Source organism: Tachypleus tridentatus, chromosome 13, assembly GCF_004210375.1.
Source record: "Tachypleus tridentatus isolate NWPU-2018 chromosome 13, ASM421037v1, whole genome shotgun sequence".
NCBI classification, from domain to species: Eukaryota; Metazoa; Arthropoda; class Merostomata; order Xiphosura; family Limulidae; genus Tachypleus; species Tachypleus tridentatus.
The window spans coordinates 178,664,482-178,676,713 of NC_134837.1; the positions used below are offsets into that span (position 1 = coordinate 178,664,482).

General features: G+C 34.8%; 1 protein-coding gene across 4 annotated transcripts in view; it reads right to left on the reverse strand.

The window, feature by feature from the left end:
- The window catches only part of LOC143235979 (cyclic AMP response element-binding protein A-like), a 75,898-nt gene that overhangs the window by 31,963 nt on the left and 31,703 nt on the right, over positions 1-12,232 (reverse strand). For 3 of the 4 annotated variants that reach the window (XM_076474123.1, XM_076474121.1, XM_076474122.1), the window contains exon 2: positions 3,610-3,820. In XM_076474123.1, the coding sequence (XP_076330238.1) occupies positions 3,610-3,820 (211 nt within the window). The remainder of the gene's footprint in view (positions 1-3,609; positions 3,821-12,232) is intronic. The other variant, XM_076474124.1, reaches the window with a different exon arrangement.

Consider the following 12,232-nt stretch of genomic DNA (forward strand, 5'->3'; position numbering starts at 1 on the left):
TTTGTGTTGTCAGATTACTTAACTGTAGTAATTTTCGTCAATATATTTAACAACATACTTAAAATAAAGAGAGGCCATTGATAAAAAACTTGCACCGTGACTGGTAAGAATAAACACTGTGCAGGGATAAAGCGTTTACAATGTTACGTTTAAGCCCACGATAGGTAGTGCGTTGACTTCAAGATATTTTTTTTACATATTTTCAAGTATACACTTGACAAGAATTCACCTCCGTACTTGTCGGTTGTGGAAAGAGCGAGTGGGACCTCGAGAGAGAGATTTGTGAAGGAGTTTGCACGTGCGAACGAACGGTCTATTACAGCATACACAAATAAGACCCCCGTAAGATATGGAAGGATTAGAGGGTTAATGCTCCCTGGAGGATTTTGCGTAGTGGAATGATGATCAAAGTAAAGTTTCTTTGAGTGAACTTGGAGGTCGTAACGCTACGCACAGTTTTTTTGTGTTACCATCACACTTCTATATATTACAAGCCGGCCGACTTCCGCAACAGTAATTTTACAGAATCTAAGAAAACGTAGGTATATAATAATGTAATTAGTCTAAATATTCAAACAATTGACATTTTCTAGTGTACAATTAAAAACGTTGAGTATTTTAATAATATGCAATATTACATCAGTGTATTTACTCTTTTATTTAAATTAAAAACAATGCAGTCACTTAAATCAAAGTGACTCTGAGATTTTTGACCTAGTACCTAGACTAGGCTGATAAATTTCAATCAGAGAGAGGTAGGTAGATGGCATGTAAAATAAATGAAGGTTCCAAAGAAACAAAGAGAAAAACTATATAGGTTCAATACACAATTTCTTTGAACTGAATATAAATAAACTTATAATAATGTAGGAAATAACGTATGGCGGATGAATAGAGGTTAAGTAAATAAAATACTAAATGACAATGTGTAGATACAAAATAATGTCAGATAAACAGCATAATAACTAAATAAACATTAGTAAATCAGAAAGAAAAATAAGTGCAGTAATTATACATATCTAAATGTATAACGAACTAGTAAACAAACAAGACAAATTTACTAAAGAAAGAGACGTATAGAAACTCATGTTTCAAATTGATATGTAGGAATGTACGAACTGCTTGTATATCAACCTAATGTTAGAACCTGTTTTGTCACCAGTTCCATCAAAGAGCGTGTAATAGGTTGTATATAGATCTATGATTTGGAAGCATATGAATTTATGTATTCAAAAATAGTAAATCGTTTGGTAACATTTTTTACCGGAAACACATAACACAAACGCACCTTCACGATGACAAGGTTCAAGGTTTCGTGGTCGTCAACCTTCAAGAACTACCACACGCAATGCGTTCAAGGCTTGCGTTAAGTCGTTGACCCGCATACATTTTCGCGTCTCCCTTGCGTTCACATCAAAAACAAACTTTTACGACCGCATTACAAATTAGTGTTCACAGAGATGTAAAAAATAATAATGGATAAAACACAGTGAAATGATCTTTTAATTTGTTTGTTTTTATTTTGGTACAACGATGAGCCAAGCATGAAGCACGTCTGTTTATTCAACCATGATAACTACGAGGTTAGGAAAGAAACGTTTCAATTACAACACACGAAGTAACCGTACAAACTTCATTTATTTAACCATGCTAACTGTGAGGTTATAGTAGAAAAGTTTCAGATGGGATATACGACTTCTCTTCACCACTTACAACGTTCATTTATTTAACCAAATTAACTGTGAGGTTTTGAAAGAGACGATTCAGAGGGTGTATACAAAGTCACTTCACTATGTACAACGTTCATTTATTTAACCAAATTAACTGTAAGGTTTTGAAAGAGAAGATTCAGAGGGTGTATACAAAGTCACTTCACTATGTACAACGTTCATTTATTTATGTACAACGTTCATTTATTTAGCCACATTAACTGTAAGGTAAAGAGAAGATTCAGAGGGTGTATACAAAGTCACTTCACTATGTACATTGTTCATTTATTTAGCCACATTAACTGTGAGGTTTTGAAAGAGAAGATTCAGAGGGTGTATACGAAGTCACCATGTGCAACGTTCATTTGTCATTAGTTCTGCAGAATAAAATGACCTGTCAAGCTTTAGCGCATTGCACAAATGTCACGACGCGTGTAACACTCAGCATTTTTTTCTTTTTGTTTGCTGATAAGTGTTTGATTTATATATTTATATATATGCATGCACATATATATACATTAATCTCTGATGTATAGTAATACTAATATTTTACTTGAATCTGATGTAAATTAATTACACTTTTGTTAAATAAAAATACTTGCTTCAGTAATAAATGTTTTTGTTGTTAGGGGCAAAGCTATTCAATAGGCTATCTCTTCTGTTGCTACCAGGGGTATCGAAACCCGGATCTTTAGCATTGCAAGCCTTCAGATTAACCGCTGAACTACTGGAAGAAGAGTGACAATGGAATCACGTGCTCAAAATATACTTTTATTTTTGTAGTACAATGGAATGTTTTTCAGTTTTTGTAATTACGTGAAATACCAACAAAATACTCTTTCAAAAAATAAACCATATCTGTAATACTGTTACGGTTAAGGAAACTGATATTATTAGAAAAAATATGTGCGCGCGTGTTTTAACTTATGAAATAAAAAAACTAACCAAGAAGTTTAAACACGTTGCAATCGTTAAGGCACACGTCGAACTGGAATGTGAACTCACTGTGCTATAACTAGGCCACATTCTTGTGTCTGTGTAGCACACGACAATGTGTAACCTCTACATGGCATTTCATGAGCCCACGCTAACGTAAGCTTCACTGTGATTTCAAACCTCTTAACAGGACATCCGCAACACAAGCCGATGATAACAAGTTATGATCAACATTGTGGAAGACTAAGAACTGCGAATACTTGTTTTGCGTTGTATCACGTGTGACACATGTTAATTATTAGGTACTCTGGCATGTTGGTTGACAGCTCTTTCTGCTGACCAATTGCATGTTCTTATTAACAGGAAAACAATGATAGTAAAGACAGGTGTGCATAAGTTACTACGCTTTTGTGAATTATAAGATATTAGCTAAGCCTCATATTTATGACATTTTCTATGTTAACGTGACAGAGAAATACCTCACTGTTGCATTTTAAGGCTCCCCCAGTGGCACAGCGGAAGGTCTGCGGACTAACACAGCTACAAACCGTGTTTCAATACCCGTGGTGGACAGAGCACAGATAGCCCATTGTGTATGTAGCTTTGTAATTAATTCCAAACAATCAAATAGGAAATGCGTTTTAAGCAAACCATAAGTCAAGTGAATCGGTATGAAAAGATGGTCTCTACAGTTGAAAAGAATTATTTTTGTCTATGTTTCGAAAGAGTTACATAAGTATAAAAATATGATCTCTATATTCGATAAGGATTTCGATTTTTATTTCGTCATAAGTATTGTCCCTCTTCAGATATATATATGTATATTTTTGTGCGATTCAATACATAAGTCATGAGCATAAAAAAATAGCGTCGAGTGTCGCTACCTCCCTAAACCTTCTTAAATTAGCTTTAACCACAAAAAGTGAGTAAATCGTTCGACGATCAGTTGAGTTGCTAACCCTACCTTTACCATAATCATCCAGCTTCATGTGTGGAGTGATGCTAAGGGGAGAATCAGGAAGATCATCTGAAACTGATAGGGAATAGCTGTGTTCTGATTGAATCCTGGGTGACTGGACAGCGTCTGTCATCATCCGATCGTGAAGTATGATTGACTGGTTGTCTAGTATGGTCTGCCAGTATGGTTTCGTTACCAAACTCATCCCATCGATACTCTAAACGAGATGAAACATAGAACTTGAATAATGCTGTCAGACATACTGTGAAGGATGTGGTAAAACAGATTAAGGTCATAAACGTAAGATAAATGAAAAGTGAGATTAAAAACTTCCTAACGACACAACACATAATAACAAGTTTTTAATATCATCCCTCTGCTTGTTTTGTACTTAATTCTGTATTATACAGAGATTGAATACATTATATTAAAACTGTTATGAAATTTCACCACGTCGTTACAGTCCATATAGCCATGTTAGGACGTGTTCTATCTAACTACCGTGCATCTTGACAATAGTCCTACAGCGAAATTTCCATAGCAAAAGGCTTCGTCGTAAAGATGTCGTGTTCAACGCATACCCCTCATTACTGCTTGATTTCTATAAGACATCCAATATACGAGGAGGATGTTTTCCCAATATGAGTTTCAAAACTCCCATTGCACAGAAATTTGTAAGTGTTGCGTCCGGCAATCTGACCGATATGTTTTTGTACGGAATAGTACGGGTACACGTTCGATTCTCCGGTTCTTTGCGGTATGTGACCGTAGAAGGATATATCGTGGAAGCATCTTGTGTGAATGTAAACTGTATCATTTTTTGTGTTTTTTTTTCCTTAGAGACAACGATCCTTCTTAATCATGTTGCGTTCTGTTGCCTGGAGCACATGAACAATTTTGACTTTCTTACCTTTGTGATCATAGTTTCTCATCAGTTCTCAAATGTCGCACTTTACTTATCACGACTAGGATATGGATTTATGTGGTTTCAGGAATTTTTTTGCATAGTCCTAGTTTTCAAACATGATCTACATTCTTTGTTTGCTAACACCATTTAAGTACAATGAATGTCTCTAACAGTAACAAATCTTTCTGATTTGCATGTATGTATGTTTTTCATCCTATAGGGCTGTCCTACCCTTTCCTAAAGTGATCAGTTTTTCGGTAGCATCAACCTGCGAAACGCCAAACAATGTGAAACTGTAGTTCTGATACACATCATTCCTCATATCAGCCGTCGTAGTCACGTGACTATTTTGCATATTCAAAATTGTTTTCATATAACGTACTCAGTCTTCTGGCTCGACTCATAATTTAATGATTGCGGGTTCGAATCACAGTCACACCAAACATGCTCGCCCTTTCAGCCGTGAGGGCGTTATAAGTGACAGTCAATCCCACTATTCGTTAGTAAAAGAGTATCCCAAAAGTTGGCGGTAAATGGTGATGAATAGCTGCTTTTCATCTAGTCTTACACTGCTAAATTAGGCACAGTTAGCGCAGATAGCTCTGGTGAAACCTTTCTTTGCGCGAAATTCAAAAACAAACAAACAGTCTTCAGTAGTTTTAACATTTAATGAATAGTTTTTTATTAAGAAGAAAAATCCGTATGCAAACAATAAATTTGAATTATTTACTAAAGCTATTTATGACGTCATAATTTTTGATCTTCTTAATTTGGTTAGCTTTGAAAAGTATACAGAGAAACTTTTCAAACAGACCTTGTTTAATTTTGTACAATTAAATAACACATACAACTCAAAAATAATGTTTGAAAATTCCGTTAATTTATTAAACTTGTCTTAGTAGTCTTCTGTGATCATTCAAAATTATCAATATGCCTTATAATTAACTGTTAACTAATTTTTATTGTCACACATTTAAATAACGCCTCTAATGATTGTGACAAAGATCTCGTGATAAGTGTCACGTAAAAGTAACAAAGGTAGAACTCTAAACAAATAGTGAGTGAGTGTTCAGAGCTATGTTAGGCATTATAGTAATTTAGTGTGTACTGTTATATTCTTTTTTAAAGTGTTATACGGATTCATCTTGGAGTCATGCTCTAACCCTAAAGACAGTCACGCTGTATCTGTTTCAAAGTACGCCTATATTATTTTTTTAAGTGTTGTACGGGTTCACCTTGGAGTCATGCTCTAACCCTAAAGACAGTCACGCTGTATCTGTTTCAAAGTAGCATTTTTTTAAAAATGTAGAACACGTGTTTAGGCTAACGCAGGTGATTGAGACGTAAACAGGTTTTAAGGATATTTAGTCATTACGTTCTACTATTGTTTCGGCCACATCTCTAATCACAAGGCATCTTACCTCTAACCTACAAGATATCTTACCTTTAACCTACAAGATATCTTTAATCAATAAGATATCTTATCTCTAGTCTACAATATATCTTACCTCCAACCAACAAGGCATCTTATCTCTAACCCACAAGATATCTTACTTCTAACCAACATGGAATCTTACCTCTAACCTATAAGATATCTTATTTCTAATAATAAGGTATCTTATCTCTAACCTACAGGATATCTTACTTCTAACAACAAGGTATCTTATCTATAACTAACAAAGTATCTTACCTCTAACTGACAAGGTATCTTATCTTTAACCTACAAGATATCTTACTTCTAACAAAAAAGTATCTTATCTATAACTAACAAAGTATCTTATCTATAACTAACAAAGTATCTTATCTATAACTAACAAAGTATCTTACCTCTAACTGACAACGTATTTTATCTCTAACCTACAAGATATCTTACCTCTAACCAATAAGATATTTTATCTCTAACCTACAAGATATCTTACCTCTAACCAATAAGATATCTTATCTCTAACCTACAATATATCTTACCTTTAACCAACAAGGTATCTTATCTTTAACTAACAAGGTATCTTATCTCTAACCTACAAGATATCTTATCTCTAACTAACACGGTATTTTATCTCTAATTAACAAGGTATCTTATCTCCAACCACCCAGGTTCCAAAACGTTTATTACCGATAAATCCCTGTCATCATAATATTTTTTTTTACATTAAAGAGATGCTAAATATGTTGCAAATATTTTCAAACTTGGATGTATGAAGACAACGTACTGTCACAACTGAGACAATATTCCAGACTATGGTCTGTGTTCGACGAATGGTACGTTTTTAGTCAAAATTAATTTCCAGTCAGAGTAAACTAGTAACTTAACATCAAAATAAACCTAGTAATGAGTATAGCTAAATGAATATATTACTCTAGCGTTCGTACTTATAAAATGAAAAACGCATTGTTTCATCAGTTGTGACCAATATATCACGAGATTCTTTAGGTTGAGATATTTATGTCAATTATAAACAAATATACTGAACTCACAGTGTAATATCATATCAATAATAAAGAAGTAGATATATTAAACAAACGATATATTACAAAACTTCCATAAAATAAAACAACATCATTACACTTTATTGGTTTTCATATACAAATTAGCTGTTCGAAAAGTTGGTATAATAATTCCAAATAGGTTTTCCTTCCCAGGCTAATTTTGGAACTGTAAACGGCGTGTAAATTCAATACGAACCATTTTAGTTTAACTAATTTGAACAAAACTTAAGTTGAAAGTACGTTTAGTTTGTTTGTTTTTTGAATTTCGCACAAAGCTACTCGAGGGCTATCTGTGCTATCCGTCCCTAATTTAGCAGTGTAAGACTAGAGGGAAGGCAGCTAGTCATCACCACCCACCGCTAACTCTTGGGCTACTCTTTTACCAACGAATAGTGGGATTGACCGTCACATTATAACGCCCCCACGGCTGAAAGGGCGAGCATGTTTGACGCGATGGGGATGCGAACCCGCGACCCTCAGATCACGAGACGCACGCCTTAACGCGCTTGGTCATGCCGGGCCAGCACGTTTAGTAATCAAAACTTATTAAATGAGACGAGATTTTAGAAGGTTGAGACACGTTTAATGTTACTTCTGCAATACCTTGAGATAATGACGTTAACTCAGAAATGACGTTGTCAGTGTGTGTATGTGTCGAGTTCATTCACCAAAGTTCACACCAGCTCTTCTGAAGGATGAATAACATTAATTCACGTGAAATGATACTGAAACCAAGCATCTTCGTGTGAGACCAGCGAACTGACAGACGACGTATCCCCAATGAAACGTGGGTCATACTTCCTCATTTACCTCCAAAACCTAGGGTACATTTCATATCCTACATTATAGCCTGTAGCTCGGGGATCGTTTTGATTTGTGCAGACATTAGTCAGAAGTTTGGATTTGTTGCTTTTAACGCAGTTCTTCCTATTGTTTGTTTGAATTTACTTGACTGTTGAGTATTAACATTCTATATATATATACATGTTTGTACATTTTCATAAGATAGCTAGCATTTCAACCACTATTACATATACGGTATGATATTAAACGAAAGTCCTCGTCGCCACCGAATATACGTAAGTTTTTAGCGTGGTTGTCACGTTGTTTGTTATTCATTCTTTTTTACTTTTACTTTCACTCATGAGTTTTTAAAACTTCTATAGTTCAGAGGTCAAGGTGTATCTTTCTGACCTTTCGCTGATCATTGCTCCCTCAAAAGTGTAGTACAGGCTTGAGAAAAGACTCGATATCAAATCAGGTTGATTAGATTTATGTGTATGCGTCATCAGTTTTGATATTGATCCCTCTTGATAAGCAACCAAAGTAACAAGTGATTTATTATTTAATGATGACAATAAGGTTAGCAGTTTAACTGAAAATCAATTCTCAGAACTACCGAAAGTTGCAATCAAAAAATATTATTTTGTGTTTAATAATAAGATATGTGATCAAGTTTATGGTGCAGTCATGGACTCACCACTTGCTCCTTTATTAACTAATTGAACTTCTTCTTATCGCGAAACAAAACTGGTTACAGTCCTGTATGCCGCAGTGTAAGCCTTTACTTCATAATAGATACGTTGATGACTCTTTCATTGTACTCCGAGAACAGCCAATATAAATTTAGTATTCCCATGTTTAGGAATATTAAGAATTACCTGTCAGTTCGTAAGACAACAAGGAGTGTGGGTCACACTGAGTCGAACGTTACAAGTTGTTGAACTTCAAACTATCAAATCAGTTGCTGTGAATCTCTGCTGATCAGACATGTTGTCACATCATAAGATTAATATTGATTAATTTAGAATCAAATAAATGTAAAAGTACCAAACATAAGAAAATATTCACGAGGAAATTGTTCCTATTTAAAATGTTGAATTTTAGACCTGTAGGGATATCAAGGTTGATTTGTTGTATTTACTAACCTTTGTTTTTATCGAACTCGTTAGCAAGATGGAAATTTCCCGTTAAATACCATATTATTAAACATGTATTACTAAGGAAGAATGTCATTTTTTATTTGAAAACGTTTGAATTAAATGTGGGAAAAAGTGAGCGAAGAAAATCTGTGCCAAGTTTTCCTTATTTAATTACTTCAAAATTTGTATTAACGTTTTTGTCGTAAAATGTTTCAACATTTGTAAAATCATTTTCTCACGTTGAAGCAACAGTGTTTTTCTGGTGTTTCAATACACGAGAGCCCAAAGTTTCATTAGTTTAACCTTTTATCAGAAGAAGGTTACTGATTATTTGTGGAATAAATGTAAATACACATATCAATCCGTCCCCCGCTACGGATTTACGACGCTAAAATCAGGGGTTTTCTTCGATTCCCCTCGGTGAACTCAGCAGATAGCACGATGTGGCTTTGTTATAAGAAAACACACACACATATTTAATCCATTAGAAAATCGCTACAATTAAAGCGTCACCTCAGAGAGTAAAACCCAGCCCATTCAGTTTTTTGTTTTTTACCAGTTTTTAAATATTGCACTAGATATAGCAAAAATGAGCAAGATTGAATTACCTTTATAATTATTGAGCTGTTTTACCATAATATTTCAACAATAAAAACTAGTGACCTTCAAGGTTTGGGATCAACAACGTGTGAATGTTATTCTGTATCAAATTTAAGTGAAATAAATACACGTATCGTGGCAACAAAGGAAAAACTGTATGAAACATAGAAAACAAAGTAACCTCCACGGAACGAAAGTACAAAGGGCGTTATATGTGTGAACTTTTCACCAGATCTGTGAGGAAGTTAACCTAAATTTAAAACATGGAAGAAAGAGAATAAACTTATTGCGTCAAAACGTAGAATAGGAAAAGCATGGTCGTTAGGCATAAGGAACAAAACTCAGATTTAGTCCAGCCTTGAAAATGTTTTGGATTGAATTTCGCGCAAAGCTACACGAGGGCTTGCTGCACTAGTCGTCTCTGAATTAGTACTGTAAGATTGGAGCGAAGGTAGCTAGTCATCACCACCCACCGCCAACACTTGGGCTACTCTTTTACCAACGAACAGTGGGATTGACCGTCACATTATAATACTCCCACGGCTGAAAGGGCAAGCATATTTGATGTGACGGGGATTCGAACCCGCGATCCTCAGATTACGAGTCGAATGCCTTAACCACCTGGCCATGCCGGGCCTCGAAAATATTTTAATTCTACTTTATTTTCTATTTTGAAAAGAACTGTAGGAAACGGATATGTACTAACGGATGTCATGACCAAATAATATGACAAGCGAACTAAATAAATTGAACTTACTAAGTTGGACAGGTACCAGTAAAAATGTGTTGTTATAGCTTTTCATTCACTTGTTTCCTGTCTCAGTCGGGAACGAACATTGTTAAAATCCAAAGCTTAATTAAATATATATATATATACCGCTTATATACAATACGTACCCCCTATCTCAGTGAAAGTTCGAACTCTTAACACAGAACAACCCGTGTAAAAATACACAACTATATGGAAATACTTGTACGCACATAACAGTGCAACGGAGATGCATTGTTTTATATTTTTTAAGTTCACAGATATCACAAAGTTGTTTTGGCTTCCTTAAGCCTAATTTACTAAAACGTTTTATACGTATCACAAAATATATTTTCCTAAGTAATCGTAAATATAATACATACAGAATACATTCAAGAAACACGATAACTTCACACTCGATAAATAGACCTTGCTTTTCAAGGATGAATTAGGTATCGTATATGGGGTTTTATACAGTTGCGACTTACCCGTTGATTTGAATAAATAAATAAATGACACAAAAAGGGGAAAAAAATCACTGTTGAAGTAACACTGAAGTCAGTCATTTTCAGGGATTTCTAAGTATCTGTTCTTCCATTTCAATGCAACGAACAACATGGTAGAAACAAGAAACATAACTGGGCAAGTACGTTAAAACTGTATAGGAATTCCATTATAATTAAATTCTATTTAGTACATATAGCTGCTAGAAGGCTCGTGGGAATCCCGGTAAAGGGAGGGAGTGTGTCAGTTGAACAATGATTCAGACCATTAAAATCAAAAGAGAGAAAGAGATGAAAGTGGACATAAACGGGGTTTGAAAAAAAAACAAAAAACTCTCGAAAACTGGTTTGGTTTGTTTGCATGTAAGGGCTACTTGTACTCTGCCTGCCACGGGTATCGAAACTCAGTTTATGGCGACATAAGTCCGCAGACATGCTGCTGTGCTGCTGGGAAGCTCTCACTGAAACTAGAACATTAAACATACATTTGACTTTTTTATATACTTTAACACAGCGTTTTGGGCTATCTTATTCTTAGATAATACCATTATATACATTAACGGTTATAAACATATCTTATACAAAGTAGGATTATGATGTAGAATGGACTGCGCATGTTCGTAACATCACTATAACTTTTAATAATTTTTGAAACTCACTATTAGGGTCATGTGGCATGTCTGCTGGCTTACGATGCTAGTAACCGGATTTCAACCCCGTGGTGGGCAGAGCAAACATGTAGCTTTGGTCTTAGCTACAAACAAACACTCTTAGCACTACTTACTGGCTGTTTTATACAGTTTAGAAGTGAACTTAGAAATTCATCCTGTGTTCTGTTAATTCTATATTATTTCTGTTTAAGTAGAATTTGCATTAAAATTATCAATGTGTAACTACGTGAAAAATAGCAAAAACTATTAGAAAGCCAACACTCAAACCAAATAAGAAACGGCTAAAATCAGAGAATATGGTGTAACATATTTTACTTACTCAAAACAGTTAATGAAACAGTTTATTGAAAATATTTCTATAATACAACTCATGACACACGAATAGCCTCAAATACAAAGTGTTAAAACGTTTCTAAATGATTCGTATTTGGTACCATATGACATTCAGTTCCACATTCAAGTTCCTTTGACAGTGGAATTATGTATGTTTCCTTATAGCAAAGCCCCATCGGGCTATCTGCTGATCCCACCGAGGTGAATCGAACCCCTGATTTTAGCGTTGTAAATCCATAGAATTACCGCTGTACCAGCAGAGGACCCCTTTAACAATGGATAAAGTCTAAGCATATATCAGGCATACTTTAGACTAGTTGGTAGACAACGTTAGGAAAAGTCTTGTTTCACCCTTAGCCTTTGTAGACGATGTTGACACCCGATGAATGCAAATAAGTCTACAAAATTTTCTATGATAATTTAATCAGGATTTCTTTCTCTTTTTTTTTTTTTGGACG